This window comes from Natator depressus, chromosome 2, assembly GCF_965152275.1.
Source record: "Natator depressus isolate rNatDep1 chromosome 2, rNatDep2.hap1, whole genome shotgun sequence".
In the NCBI taxonomy this organism is placed as follows: Eukaryota; Metazoa; Chordata; order Testudines; family Cheloniidae; genus Natator; species Natator depressus.
The window spans coordinates 71969116-71985268 of NC_134235.1; the positions used below are offsets into that span (position 1 = coordinate 71969116).

General features: G+C 40.3%; 1 protein-coding gene across 1 annotated transcript in view; it reads left to right on the forward strand.

Moving 5' to 3' along the window:
• Positions 1-16153, forward strand: part of PRKDC (protein kinase, DNA-activated, catalytic subunit) — a 161058-nt gene that overhangs the window by 23954 nt on the left and 120951 nt on the right. Inside the window, exons 15-25 of the mRNA XM_074944407.1 lie at positions 3711-3848; positions 4350-4499; positions 4953-5068; positions 6019-6178; positions 7448-7534; positions 9510-9629; positions 10067-10226; positions 11132-11238; positions 13037-13127; positions 14373-14536; positions 15386-15538. Coding sequence (XP_074800508.1) covers positions 3711-3848; positions 4350-4499; positions 4953-5068; positions 6019-6178; positions 7448-7534; positions 9510-9629; positions 10067-10226; positions 11132-11238; positions 13037-13127; positions 14373-14536; positions 15386-15538 — 1446 coding nt within the window. The remainder of the gene's footprint in view (positions 1-3710; positions 3849-4349; positions 4500-4952; positions 5069-6018; positions 6179-7447; positions 7535-9509; positions 9630-10066; positions 10227-11131; positions 11239-13036; positions 13128-14372; positions 14537-15385; positions 15539-16153) is intronic.

Consider the following 16153-nt stretch of genomic DNA (forward strand, 5'->3'; position numbering starts at 1 on the left):
TGGCTTGTACATATGTAGTACAGCATGCCAGACTGAGACTTCGACCTCTTCAATTGTGGCTAGCGTTAGTGTGTCGGCCAGTCCAGGACAGCTTGGACAGGATTGTAACCCTGCCTCACCTGGCTCTCGACTCCCCCCGGTGGTGGCTCGACCCATGGATAGTACGTGCAGGGGTCCCCTTCACCAGCCCTCAGCCGTCCCTCTCGCTAGTGATGGATGCGTCAGCTCTGGGCTGGGGAGCACGTTTGGGAGAACTCAGAACACAAGGCCTCTGGTATCGGGTGGAACTCGCTCTCTACATCCATGTCAGAGAGCTGAGAGCAGTACGCCTGGCGTGCCAGACTTTCCAAGCCCACTTGACAGGGAGATGCGTCTCAGTTATGACAGACAACACCACAGTGATGTTCTATATCAACAAACGGGGATGCACATTCCTCTCCTCTGTGCCAGGAAGCCCTCCTGTTGTGGGACTTCTGTGATGAGCACTCGATACATCTGCAAGCATCGTACCTCCCCAGAGTACAGAATGAGTTGGTGGACTATCTCAGCAGGTCGTTCTGTGGCCACGAGTGGTCCCTTCGCCCAGATGTGGCAAACTCAATCGTCCATCAATGGGGCTTTCCCCAGATAGACCTGTTTGCCACCTGACGCAACAGGAAGTGCCAGCAGCTTTGCTTCTTTCGGAATCACAGTCCGGGTTCCATCGCTGATGCATTCCTCCTCCCATGGGGAGACCATCTCCTATACACGTTTCTGCCCATTCTGCTCGTTCACAAGGTGCTCCTCAAGATTCAGAGGGAATGAACTTCAGTGATATTGATAGCTCCAGCACTGGCACACATCACTCCTGCAAATGTCCATGGAAGCTTCAGTCACCTTGCTGCTCTTCCCGGACTTAGTAACTCAGGATCACGGCAGTCTTCAACACCTGAACCTCGAATTGCTACACCTCATGGCATGGAAGCTCCATGGCTGAACCTGATGGAGCTTTCTTGCTCAGACCCGAGTTAGACAAGTCCTTCTAGGCAGTAGGAAGCCTTCCACCAGGGCTACCTACCTTGCCAAGTGGAAAAGATTTTCAATCTGGTTGGCGCAGCACCGTTCGTCCCCAACACTTGCCTCTGTGCCACTTATGTTGGACTATTTCCTCCATCTCAAGCAGCAGGGACTGTCTGTCATCAATAAGGGTTCGTTTGGCTGCCATCTCTGCCTTTCACCCCGGAGCAGAGGGCCGCTCGCTCTTTGCTAACCCTATGGTTAGTAGCTTCCTTAAAGGTCTTGACAAAGTGTACCCGCAGGTCTGACAGCCGGTCCGAGCTTTGGACCTCAATCTGGTCCTTTCCAGACTCCTGGGTCCACCCGCGCTTCTGGTAGCAATAACCTCAGCCAGAAGGGTGTCTGAGCTCAAAGCCCTGACATCAGATCCCCCTTACGCTGTGTTCTCTAAGGACAAGGTTCAGCTCAGACCCCGCCCAACTTTCCTCCTGAAGGTTGTCTCCCAGTTTTACATCAACCAGGACATCTTCCTCCCAGTATTCCATCCTAAGCTTCACTCGAGCGGCAGGGAGCAAACGCTTCACTCATTGGATATCCGCAGAGCGCTAGCCTTCTACATTGGGAGAACAAAGCCGTTCTGAAAGTTGGTCCAGTTATTCGTGGCAGTGGCGGACAGGGTGAAAGGTCTTCCTGTCTCTTCTCAGCGAATATCGTCATGGATCACATCCTGCATCCATGAGTGCTAGAACCTGGCGAAGGTGCCAACTCTTCTGATCACTGTATACTCCACCAGGGCTCAGGCCTCTTCAACGGCTTTCCTGGCACAGGTTCCCACCCAGGAAATCTGCAGAGCAGTGATATGGTCCTCCATACACACTTTCACCATGCAGTATGCAATCACCCAGCAGGCCAGAGATGATGCGACCTTTGAAAGAGCAGTGCTCCAATCAGTGGACAACTCTGACCCCACCTCCTGAACTTGGCCTTGTGAGTCACCTGATTGGAGTGGACATGAACAAGCAGTCAGAGGAAAAAATGGTTACTCACCTTCTCCTAACTGTTCTTCGAGATGCGGTGTTTATGTCCATTCCAATACCCACCCTCCTACCCCTCTGTTGGAGTAGCCAGCAAGAAGGAACTGAGGGCGTGGCAGGGCTCTGTATTGAGCGTCATGAAGGCACAACTCCAGAGGGGCCCGAGGCTGACCCAATGGAGGCTGCTGCGGGAAAAATTTTCTGGCTACCATGCACATGCGTGCATGCACCTGATTGGAATGGACATGAACAACACATCTCAAAGAACAACAGTTACGAGAAGGTGAGTAACTTCATTTTTTTCATATAATGATAGCAGTTCAAAAGATAGCAAGAAAGGGTGCCCTGTACCTCTTAAACTCTTTGTTGCTTAGATTGGTCATCTCAAACTAGATCGTAACTAATCAGTCAGACTTTGGAGTTTCTGTGATGTTTACTAACATGGATTAAGGATAAATCTAACTGAGCATATAACAGGGGCCAACCACTTTTCAGGCACCCCTTTGTGGCTTGGGTGGCTCTATTGTGACCTGCCTCAGTTTCCCCTTCTGCTACGTAGCCCTTAAAGTCTACACAATCCAAATATTCAGTGCATTCACCCTTCTGGAGTCCAATTTATTAAAACCTGCACATTGTGTTGCAAAACCAAACTCAAACCACAGAGAACTTGTCTATATGAACATTTAGTTGGTGCCAAGCTGTTGCATACTCACCTGCTGTGTACTAACTGTCTGCTCCTGTTTCAAAATGGGGTGTAGATTAAAGTGCTCTAGGGCACTTTTAGTGTGTGGCAGTAGAGTCTGCACAGAGAGGTAGTCAGTGGAAGGCTAATGCAAGGTAGATTTACACCCCAGCTTGTGGCGAGCTAAGTGTTTGTTTAGACAAGGCCAGAGTCTTTTTGCCCCAGTCCCAAGCTGGGCACAGGCCCTCCTCCCGAGGGTCTGTCTTCCCTTCAGAGTTCTAATACTCTCCTCTCTCCTTGTGTCAGGAGCTCCCAGAGCTGGGCTGTAATCAAATAGAGCCTTTTTTACTGCCTGCAGCTCTCCTACAGCTGCTCTCTCAGGCCACCTGCAGCGTCCCAGGCTTCTGTCGTGCCTGGCACTTCTAGTCTAGGCCTAGCTGGAGTGTTATGTTCCCACTTGAGCTCCCCTTTCCAAGGACTACCCCCAGGAGTCTGTACTTTCCTTCCTTCTCCTGATCACATGACCTCATGATCTCACTCATTGTTACCCACCTGGGGAGGTGAGCTGATCTTCTCACAGGTGAGGCTGAGGGCCCATTTCCTCTTAAAGAGGCGGGCCAGCCACCCTGTGATAGAACACTTGCCTTGTGAAGGAATTTTAAAATGTAACAGTTAATCTCTTACACTGCATTGAATTAGAATCTCTTTAAACTAACAGATTACTTGAAGAGAAAATGAAATAGAGGTCCAGCGCATACGCAGGAGAATTTTATAAGCAGCTAGTTGTACTCTATCTCCAGCATGGTAAAACCAGGAAGCTGTCTGTTTGTCTTCTGATCTAAAAGTGACTTCCAGTTACTTATCTTAGCCTTTATTGAGACTTCTTCTCTTTCTAAGGAAAATATGTAGCCGAGGCTGTTGTAGGTAGTTTCACATGCAATGTATTGTACAGTTATTTAAAAAATATTAACATATTGATCTATTGCACTGCACTGTAGGAGATTTTTGGAAAAGAAGTTTCTAAATTGGAAGAGCCCACAGCAGCTGGAGAGGTCAGAACTGGGAAATGGAAAGTACCTACGTATAAGGACTATCTGGATCTTTTTAGAAGCCTATTGAACTGTGATACAATGAAGGTAAAAGCCCACTTAACGCTGAGACCCAACAAGAAAAAGTTGAACTCCTTGATTTTTTTTGTTACATTTATTCAATTAATCCAAGATTATTATTTGAATAAAGTTTATTGCTCTTGAAAGCAAGTAACTAACGTCGCTGGCTAACACCTGGCCTCATACAGCCATATATTGTGCAGGCTGCCTTGCTTGGTTCTGCCAAAGAATCCTAATCCTGTCCTGTTCCTATCCCTGCTATGCCAACCCTAGATTTCTTCCAGGCAGGCAGCCAATCATGCTGCAGTATAGTGATTTAATGATATGGACTCTGAATGTGGGCTGATGGTGCGACGATCACATTAATTTAACAAAGATGAATTTGGCCTCCCGGGGTGAAAGGCTTCTGTAGTAACCCACTGCACCACAATCCCCCAAAACTTTACAGGTTTAAAAATGAGGAAGAATATAAATTTCAGAGTAGCTCTTACCATTGTTTTGAAGTTTATCCCTTTTTCTCCCACAAAGGATTCCGTTTTGGCAGATGAAACGTTTCTGATCGCAAATTCACCACTGCTTTCTCTGAACCGTTTGTTGTATGATGAACTTATAAAATCAGTATTGAAGATTATTGAGAAGTTGGACCTGACAGTTCAGAAACTGAATGTTAGTGAACAGGTGAGGCCTGATATTTTGCAATAATTATTGTGATGAAAACCCCAAATCCCAGTCTTTTGCCTTTCTTTCCATACAGTGTAGCCCTTGAAGTCTCCTTGAGTTAAAATTCATAATAGTCAAAATGTATTAAATTTTATTTCTGGAAGCTATTTCCAAACTGCCATGATGGCTGTCTTCAAGACAGACAAAATTCCCTCCTTGGCATCCTTTGATCTTATTATTTTTTTTCTTAGTGTGTATTTTCAGTTATTACAAGTCCAATGAATTAGGTATGTCTGTTTTTAAAAAGATAGATTAACGTATAGCAAACTAGTGAGTATATTCTTTTTCCTGCCCTGCTGCTGACTGATAACAGTGGGTAAGTATTGTTCCAATCTGTAATGCCTGCTCTGTTGAAGCACATAAGCACATATTACCTTTTTTTTTTTTTTTTTTTTCTTTCCCCCACCCCAGGATGAAAATGAATCTGGCACTGCTTTGGTTGTTCCTACTTCTGATCCAGCTTCAAACCTTCAGCCAACTAAGCCTAAAGATTTTATAGCATTTGTTAACCTAGTAGAATTCTGCAGGTACTGCAAGTTCTATAATTTGGGAATTCTGGAGTAGGTGCTGGGATAGTAAGATGCTATAGAAATGTGAACTATTAGTATTGAGTGTGATCATTTCCTGGTTTCAAATCCTTGGGCCTACATACTCCCGCCATGCAGCGGGAGTGTGTAGGTTTCTGGCCATATTTGACGTCTGTTTAAAGTGCACAATGTCCAGAACACTAGTTGGAAGCCAGTAAGCATATTTTGAACATTTAGGTTGTGGGTGAAAATATTAGTATACACTGAAACTGTATAGAAGACTTGCAGCAAACTCCAAGATACATGATGCCCTTCAAATTGAGTGAGGAATTAACTGTGTGACTGCTGCACTTTAATGCTATGTCATCCATATATTCTAAGTGCTTTAGCTTCAGATTCTTAAACTTCAGAAACTTACAATTCAATATTAGAGGTTTTTGTCACCATTCTAGCATTCTTATAAGATGGTTAATAAGTTAGTCATTCACCTTCATTTTATTCTCAGACATGCTTGCCTATAATAAAATACCATATATAATTACACTAGCTATTGTAGGATATAATAATTGAGGACTTTCAGCTCTCACGCTTTAGATCATAAGATCTCCTTTAAAATGTACTACACTATTTTACTGTGAAGGCCCCAAACTCTACAATAGCGTTATTGTAATCTGTAAGTATTTAGGATCAGTATTGTATTATATTCTTTATAAGGGTGATCCCTGGAGAGGTCAGGAAGAAATTCTTTGTGCCCTATATAATGTGTAATTAGGGGCAGTCTGGGAATTTTACTCTTTCCTCTTTAGTTTCCTGTAACTGATTTCTTTTCAAAATTGATAGTTGGTCTGTTGCATTATGGCAGTTCTCATGTTTTTCACTTTCAGGCTGGTATAAGAAAAACTCATTTCAATTTATTTTGTTTGAATGTTCCCTGTGCATTTATTTTACAGAGAAATTCTGCCAGAGAAGCATGTTGAATTTTTTGAACCATGGATGTATTCCTTTGGTTATGAGCTTATTACTCAGTCAACACGGTTACCTCTTATTAGTGGATTCTACAAATTGCTCTCTGTTGCAGTGAAAATTGCCAAGAAAATAAAATATTTTGAGGTGAGTACTCTCACTTGGAGCATCTCATTTTGTATTTTAATGACTATGCAAGTTGAGATATACTTTTGCACAACTGAAAATATTTATTAGTTATTGTTTGTTATTTTATTTAAAAATTTTGGTGCAAATTATGCCTTTTTGCAAAAAAAAAAAAAAAAAAACCTATTGGAAAGCTGAAATTAGGCTGAAAACTCAGCTTTTTAAAATATATCATCCATGCGGGATTCCTTTCTGCTGGATCTTAGCTTCTTAGTGTGAGATTAATAGAACTCATCTAGCACTTAAGGTGTTTGACGTTTAAGGTGACTGGCCAGATTCTCAGCTGATGTAAATTGTCATAGATCCATTGGCTCCAATGGAAGGAGGCTGATTTATACAAGCTAGGAAAATGGTCCGATAAATTCAGAGAAGCAGAATTACCAATTCAATAAATTACTCTTTCATTCTCTGAGTTTGTATCCTGTTGTGGGAGGAGGATTCATGTGCAAGGAAGCTTTTGGGCAAAGGAGGTCCTTCAATTCAATGGATATCCTTAGAGCTGTGAGGGAGGGAAAATCACAGATGTTGAACCACCTTCTGCTGTCCTTCTGCACTGCATACCTTCTCCTACCTAAAATAGGAGCATGGTTCCTACAAAGAGCCTGGCTGTGCCTACCTCTCCAAGAACTGTAGAAGGGAAGGACCAGTTTTTCACAAAAGTTCAAACTAAGAAGGTTGCCATTGATTTCCACAGAAATTGTGTAGACATTTATGCAGGTTAGCATGAGGGGATGATGCTATGGTGAGCAGCTGCCTTTTCCTACCCCACTCTCTTTCTAGCCACACCTTTATAAACCTGCAGAGCCATATATGCACACTGTTCATGGAGAGAATCTTGCTTGTTTTCTCTTTGGCCTGGGGTGAGGGTTGGGGAGAGGAAGTGATGCTGCTGCTTAAACTCCTCCATCCACATGCATATTGATCACTTTGGCTAGTATTTGCATACATTTAGTTGCCTCTGTACCTCAAAGCAGAGAGGATGACTGTCTTCAGTGCTTTTTGGTAGTATGTAATGGTGACTTTTGCTGAGAAAAGAGAATGAACGTACATTTTAAGCTTTCACTTTAGCAGATCTGTTAGTATTCAGGCAATAACCTATTCTTATCCTGTAGCTTTTTGTTTTGAGCCTAACTTGCGGAACAAGACTTGATGTCTGTCAGAACACGTACCTTTTGTGTATATATTTTTGTATTATTATTCATAGCACTGATGATAGTTTCTGTTTGGCAGGGTATAAGTCCAAAGAGTTACCAAAAATGCCCTGATGACCCTGAGAAGAGCTCTTGCTTTGCACTATTTGCAAAATTTGGAAAAGAGGTAAACCATTTTCTTTGTTAGGCTTTTATTATTATATCAATATAAACAGTGTTATTTCCAGTACAACATTTTTAACAATAGTATCTTTTTGATTTTTGTCTCCATCATAATACAGCATTATCCCAGCATTTTGGGTTATAAGAGATACTTACTTTAAATAAATATGACCATGCGCAAGTGCCTTTCCCTGCCTGCTTGCAAGCACAGTCCAAATACTCTGTAGTCCAAACTTGCTGCATTTCTAAGGTTTGGTTTCATTAACGTAGAAACAAACAAACAATAAGATCAAATTCAGCTCAAGCCTTCTCGTGACTTGGCTGCTCAGCCAACACCCTAAATCTCTTATATTTGGGTGGAGAAATAAACCACCTGCCTGCATAAGGGCTAGTCTACACTGGCAACTCCCAGCGCTCTTTAAGAAAACCTACCTCAACGGGGGGCGTAGCTCCCAGTGCTGTGAGCGCTGTTTAAACTGGTGCTTTACAGCGCTGCAACTTGTTGCACTCAGGGGTGTTTTTTCACACCCCTGAGCGAGAAAGTTGCAGTGCTGTTAATTGCCAGTGTAGACAAGCCCTTAGTCACCAAAAACACCTTAAGAGTCTCTGGTAGGATCAAAACCTGCTCCCTGACTGGTATGTTTCAGACCGAAAAAGGTCATTCCAGTAAGCTGAAGTAATTGTGTCAGATAACCCAATAGTGCAGTATAAAACTATACGATATGCTCCTTTCTTTCTTTAAGTAAAGTTCCAAAATGACTAGGAGTGATTCTGACTTGGGAGAAAGACATTTACATCCCTTACTCAACTTAAATGTAAAGTTGATTCATTAAACAAATATAACTATCATCATGCCTTTTAGTCCATCCCCCCATAGTAAATGATTAGTGCCAAGAATGAACTTCAGGGAAGGAAATGCTGCTTAGTATAAAATAAATAGCAACACATATCTTCCATTGTTAAATGAAAATAATCAATTCAAGGGGAACAATTGTCAGTTCTCTTTTTAAATATGGATGGTAAATTCTACCATACTGCAGTGGAATCATCTCGGCAAATCAAAGGATGTGCAGTTCCTGATCTACAACTATACAGATACTTCTCAGTTGTGCATTCTGTATTGCATGATAATGAGTTATTCTCTATGTGGCATTCAGATCCTATACCCAGATTTACTGTTTCAGTTTATAGAATGGATCTGTCACAAACTATATTTAAAAATGCATATTACAAAACAAATGTAAGTTGACATAATGTCAGTTAAAACGTACTCTGGTGTTCAAAAATGAGACTCAGTGCACCGCCTGAGAGAAAACAATGTGAATACATAGGGTTTGTAGTATGCTTATGTATGCAGTAAGTTAGGCTTTGTCGGACCAATGGAGGAAGAAAATTCCATAGTTAAAATCTAATCTTTGGCCCTAGAGTTTTGTTCAGGAGACAAGTTTAACAATATTAAGAGCAAGCACTGTCCTTAAACTGATTGTAGTCAGGAGATAAGTTCAAGTTCAGAAGCAGACAAATCATCCTATTACTGTTGATATGATATGATGATGACTTTTTTATAATATGGGATGTGAGTGAAGTATTTAAAAAGAAAAAACACTTAAACGTGTGATGTCAGTACAGCCCCTCATTAGAACTAGATTTTTAATTTACACTTTGAACTAAAATCATACCAAAACCATGAAACCTCACAAAACCCTCTCTTCCAGTGGGGTTTAAAGGTTTTGGTTGATTCTACAGTACCTAAAATGCCAACTCTTAAGTACAACTTTTACCCTCAAGGTATTTTCTGAGCTGCTATGAATTTCTGTTATCCTACCCTTTATGTTCTAGTCACTAAACAAGATTCCTGTGGTATATGAATTATATAGCAACATATAGTGATAAAGCCAACACTTTAAAACCTTAAAGGATCTTGATTTACCAACTAAACAAATGATCTGCTCTATTATGGTTACATTTCTGAATTTTAGGTAACAGCAAAAATGAAACAGTACAAAGACGAGTTGTTAGCATCATGTCTGACCTTTGTACTCTCCTTACCACATGACATCATCATGCTTGATATCAAAGCATACATTCCTGCATTGCAGGTGGGTCAGTGTGATGTATAGTTAACATTCTTTGTTGGCTTTTGTTTTTAAAATCACTCTTGCAAAATTTTGTAATTGTATATGATTTTTTTTTTTTTTTTTGACGGACAGGTAAGAAATCTTTCACTTTTGCACTAGCATCATCATTGATAAAAAGTTGGGTCATTGACCCTTTTGTGTGAGCTGGTAAATTTGTATGGCTAAAACTTGATGTTTGCAGCTCCACCTGAAGGTTGTGATCATGCAAAGGAGTTCCAATGTTGTAATGTAGTAAAATAAATGTTTGGTACATTAGCATGTCAGCTCTTAGGGAACTAACGATATAAAAGGACATCATAATTTATTGTGTTATAATTTACTCATAAAGGTATCTTTTTTCTTTAAATCTTAGTATTGATTCCCAAAATATTTAATAGCTTTGTTGGCTTAATATGTAGAGTGCATTTAAGCTGGGCCTCAGCTATACCCCAATGGCTGATGTGGGGCTGGATGCCCTGGAAGACTGGTCAGCTCGCATTCCCAAACATATAATACAGCCTTACTACAAGGATGTCCTTCCTCTCTTCGATGGCTATTTGAAAACCACTGGATTGGCAGGTATGTAGTAGAAAACATTGATAGTATAGAAATATAGAGTTGGGGGCATTTGCAAGCTTTAATATATTCAAGTATAATATAATAAAAAATTCAGTAGAGCGTGAGGGTACGGATTTAGGATACTTGCAGCTTATTGTAGAAACTCTTGCATGTGGAATATCCAGGAGATTCTTCTACAAACAAGAATTGTGCTGCTTTTTTTTTTAAACTGAGAGAACAGTGACTGCTGCAAGTAGAATCCCAACAATAGCAAATGGTATCAGTTTATTTGTGCCATCCTTCATATTGTTTTCAGCAGTAGCTAACAGGACAATAACTGTTGTATTACCCCTAGTTTATTGTGGTAAGTTTTGTGATGTTAGTGGGAGTTCTGTGTACCCGTGAGTGGGCAATAACCCCAGTTACTGGTCTTCACTTCCAGCTATAATAACTGGCTTTTTCAGTGCTCAAGTAAAAGGCCCATATTGGATAGTGAAATTTTACCTCTACTGACACCTCAATTAGCTGTTGTGTAATAATAATTTCTGAAAAATTAGCAAAGCCTCTTCATGGCCAGTCTTGTGCCACCCTGTAAATTGCCTGGTGGGGGGAAAGCTTTCTGTTAGAGAATGGCTATTGCCCTTCTCTGTGCACCTCACAAGTTCAAGCAAGTCCTGTCTTCAGTTCACCCATGCTCCCAATGGTTGATGACAATAGTCCTCTTGTCTCTTTTCTGGTGTTAAGTTTCCTTTGAGTCAGCTTAAAGTCGGTTCCGTAACATGAAGAGTTTTTCCATGTCTGATACCTGAAAAGGAACTTAATTTTTTGCAAAATCACTTTTAAGAGAATAAATTCAGTGGATTTGAGTATATGGGCAGTATACATTACAGTATATGGGCATTAATAAGCTGCTTCTTTTTGATCAGATGAATCCCAGAATAATTGGGAAGTGAGGAAGCTTTCTCGTGCAGCCCAGAAAGGATTTAACAAAGTTGTGATACAACGTCTGAAAAAAGCAAAGACCCTTTCATTGGTAAATCCTTCTTTCTCTATTGAAACTGACATTAACACTTCTGTTCTGCTCAGCTTTCAAAACCAAAGAGTATTATATCTTTTCAGAAGTAGATGTGAAAATACACTGTTTATATCTTAAATCAGAGTGAATCATTTATTTACTGGCAGTAACAGCATGTAACCATGAATTCTCTCATTTTTCTTAGTGACGTTTCATGTATTTTTTCTTGTATATAATATGAGGCCTGACTGACATGTTGAATAAACTGATGTTGTCAGATGCCTTCCAAAATCAGATGCTGCACATATAGGCTTGTGAACAGGGCCCTGTGGATCCCTTGATTGTGGAAATCACTTCTTGCTACAGAATTGGGCTCAAGAGTTTAAGCTTTTATTTTTGAAAATCTGTTTCTGGCCCGTACAATTGCAGAGTAAATCTTGGGTACAGATTGATGCATAATTGTCTTCCTAAATCTGCGGATAACCAGGAACAGTAGCACTGAGAGGTGAACTGTCCCACTCATCTCAATGAGGTATTAACTCTGAAACATAAACCTGATAATCTGTGGTATATTGAAAATGTGCAACAGTATGAAATAATTGGAATTGAATATCACATGAATAATGCAGGGGTTAGTTAATTGATTGTGGTGCTTAACTTTATATATATTTCAGTAAAATTTTTAAAAAGCCCTATAAAATAAAAACTACTTCAGAATTTCCAGAACATCCACCAGACTGCTGCTGATTTACATCCTGTTTGCTGCAGAGTACATGAGGCCTTGCTCAGAAGAAGTATCTGATATTTTCCTGACTGGTATTCAAGCCACACTAAAATCAGAATCTGGTTTTATAGTGGTTCTGAATGGTACTTTGTGGAAATTTTTGTATCCCATTCAAAACGTAAGTGAAACTCATGAAAGTCAGGCATATCACTCATCCAACCCAGGGACTTCTCTCTCTCTTTAGAAAACAGTGACATAGTTTAATTTATATGTAATTTAATTTGGGTAATTTAATTTATAAACTACCTGGAAGGACACAGTTTTAAGGAGGTAAACAATAGCTAATCCTAGTTGTGTATGCAGTGTTGTACCCATGTCAGTCCCAGGGTATTAGAGAGACAAGGTGAGTGAGGTAATATGTTTTACTGTTCTCTGTCGCTCAAAAGCTGGTCGCTCACCAACAGAAGTTGGTCCAATAAAAGATATTCCCTCATCTGCTTTGTCTTTCTATTTGTGCAGACAGTGTCAAATCCAGTAGTTTATGAACAAAGCCAGCTAGTTCATACATTAAATTAATTTACATCATTGTTGGCTGCTGGATACTCAGCACTTCTGAAAATCAAGCATATGCCTAAATATGGATTTAGGAGCCTTACTTTAAGCCCCTATTTTTAAAAAAATCTTTACCTTAAGTGTTTTGATTTTGTGAAATTCTGCACCCAACATTGTATTCTGTAGTCATGTGATATTCCTGTGCAGAACAGAGACAAATGTGCCACAAAATTATTTTACCTTTCCTGCAGAAATTGCCACTGAAGTGTCACAAAATATGGTGACTGTTTTGATGCCTTCAGAATCAATCTAAATAGGGAGAGGAACTGCATATGGAGCCAGATAAAAATGTTTTCCAGTGCTTCTGTCTCTTACTGAGGCAAGAATTCCTCCCCCCGCCCCCAACTGTTTTAACTTTGTGGACAGGAATTTACTAATTAAGACCCTAATCCTGTATCCACTTACGTTTGTAAAGTTACACACATGCATGTGCAGCCCCGCTGTCTCTTCACTTTTCTAATGAAGTTCTGAATTATCCAGGAAGAAGACCTGTCCTTGGAAGCTGTAAGAACTAGAGTGGTTCGGCTTCTTGGATCTTTGGGAGGGCAGATCAATCGAAATTTAGTTACAGGTGAGTGTCGAAAAATATTAAACACTTTTATGCTCTCTCTCATTTACAACTGACTTTAAGTGCAGGTTCATAAATGTTATCCTTTTATGAAATAAGGTGACCTTACCAAATAAAACACTATTTTAGTAGGCTGGTTCTATTTTGTTAAGCTTTCCAGTTCACAAGAAGAAAGTAAAACCTATTATGGAATGATAAGTGTGTGTCTGCACTGCAGCTGGGAGTGCCATTACCAGCTTGAGTAGACATACATGCACTATCTCTGCTCAAGCTAGCATGCTAAAAATAGCAGCGTGGTTGCGGCAGTACAGGTGGTGGCTTGGGCTAGCCACCTGAGTATGTATCTAGGACCTCAGTCAGGGTTGTACTTGGTGGCTAGCTCAAGCCACCATGGCCATGTTGCTATTTTTAATACATTAGCTTGAGCAGAGCTAGTGCATTTTTTGTCTATTTGAGCTGGGAATTACACCTCTCAGCTTGCAGTGTAGACATACCCGAAAAGGTCACTTAGCTCCCAATCATGCAAAGCCTTACACATATACTTCACTTTATACACGGGATTGGTCCCTTTGATGACTATTAATGGAAAAGTCTGAAACTGACTGTACAAAGTGAAGTCGGACTCAGTTTTTGCCGCTTCCCATTTACCCCTTCCACTCCCCAGGTTAACTATAATTTTCTCTTTTAATTTTAGACATTTTAGGGTCATATCTTGTAACTGGATCCACTTGTTTAGACCCTATACTCACACTGAGTCCTGTTTGAAATTAGTGAGTTTCTGTGCATTTCCAAGGGTCTCCCTGCCTGGATCCAATTTGTAGAATCCCATCTCTGAGTGTTGCTTGTAACAGTAGCAGACCAAAAAAAATCCATATTGGACTTTTGAGAGAAGTGTTCTGAAACAAGCATGTTCCAATATGTTCCAAATTTATAAACTACTCTGAAATTACCTCTGTTGGAGTTGGATAGTAATGCTGTCTTGTGACAAGTTGACAGCAATTACTCTTTCTCCAAGTGACAGTGAAGCCGTTTTTCTGTGAAAGTGAGACCACCATTATTCTGACGAGTACCTTGATTAGCTAGGTACTTTGATGCACCCCTTGTTTGAAGTTGGCGGGGTTAGTCAAACAACTCTATCAAAATGCCTGAAAATCTCAGTGCTTTATGACTTGTGTTTTGATTTTTATTATCTGGTTAGTTGCATAGCATAAAGCTTATTTTTGTTTTGCTCTCTTCCTAATACATTAGCTGCTTCTGCAGAAGAGATGATGAAGAAATTTGTGTCCTGGGACACTGAGAAGCGCCTGAGCTTTGCTGTACCCTTTGCAGACATGAAGCCAGTCATCTACCTGGATTTGTTCTTGCCTCGTGTGACTGAATTAGCTCTATCTGCTAGCGACAGGCAAACTAAAGTATTGCCATTTTTGTGTTTGTTTTCATTATTAAATAATTGTCAGCTAATGCTTGTAAAAGATCTACTTCCTTTCTGAAGACTGTTCTGTTTTTGACTAAATCCTAGACTGTAACATGGTTCCTTGATGCACCTCTATAATCATGTTGCTCTCCACGCTATAAACTAAAAAGTTATAGAACATAGATCCTTTGAACTGTACTGTACAGCCATGTGCTTCCATGGTTAGACTTGTAGTGAAAATGAGGGTTTAGAGAGCTTTTTTTTGTGTTATGTGGCCTCCTTCCCTGGCATAGTAAGCAAGCTTGTATTTTCCTTATCCATTGGCACTAGTGCAGGAAAGTATTTAAGGACATGCTTAAGTTCTTTGCTGGGTTGGGATCATGGTTTCCAAAGAAAGACTAGGCCAGTAGTGGTCTAGCAATGAAAGGCTATGAATGGTTTTCAATCATGTGTTTTCTCCAGGTCATAGATTCCATGGCCAGAAGGGACCATTGTGACAATTTAGCCTGACCTGCTGTATAACACACAGGCCATAGAACTTCCCCAAAATAATTCCTAGAGCGTATCTTTTACAAAAACATAAAAAACAAACAAAAACCCCAGTTGTGCACAATGAAATGGGAGGCAATAACTTGCTATGAAAAACTGTATTAGTATCTGAATTACTTTGTGAGCACAGTATTGAAGTACTTCTTAGTGCAATATTTGTTGCTAGGATGAGGATACAGTATAGATCAAAACCAGTTCATTAACATTCATTAGTGATAAGAATTTCCCCCGCCCCCATTCCTTTCTTGTATGAGTAACTGGTACATAACAAAAAAGGCTGATCAAACTTTTATTGCAGGTTGCAGCATGTGAGCTCTTGCATAGCATAGTTATGTACATGTTGGGGAAGGCATCTCAAATGCCAGATGGACATCCAGGTTCCCCACCCATGTATCAGCTGTATAAACGAATATTTCCTGTACTGCTTCGGCTTGCCTGCGATGTAGACCAGGTAAATACATTTATTTGTTTGTGCCTCCTACTGAAACTCACACTTTGTACTGTTATATCTTAGAAAATTCCTTTATAGCTTGGTTAAAAACATCAAAATTTTGTAATACATTTATTACATGATATAAAATATTATGGCACATGCTGCTGCCTTTTTTTTTTAAATAAATACTTTTTGTGTACTGAGATCCTTATCCCCCAAGCTTCCAAAGTGGAAGACAAAAGCCTCCTAGAAAAGTCCAGTGATGGACTTCAATCCAGGTTAATTCACAAGAGTATCATTTAAAGAACAGTCTTCTCTGATTCATTCCAAGAGTTTTCCAAAGTATGAGTTCTTGATTTCTATAGCAAAATAAGTTAATTTTGGGAGGGGGGAATTAATCATTCCAAATACACAGTTAATGTACAGCTGCCATGCTCCAGAGAAAAAATACATGAGGCACAATTTGTGATATTTGGTATCTGGAGATGATGATGTACATAATTCTGTGTGCTTCTATAACACCTTCCAGACAAAGATCTCAAAGCATATTAACCCTCCCATCCCTTGTAGGAAGGTATTATCATCCTCATTTTACAGATGGGAAGCTGAGTCTCACACAGTTTAAAATAACTG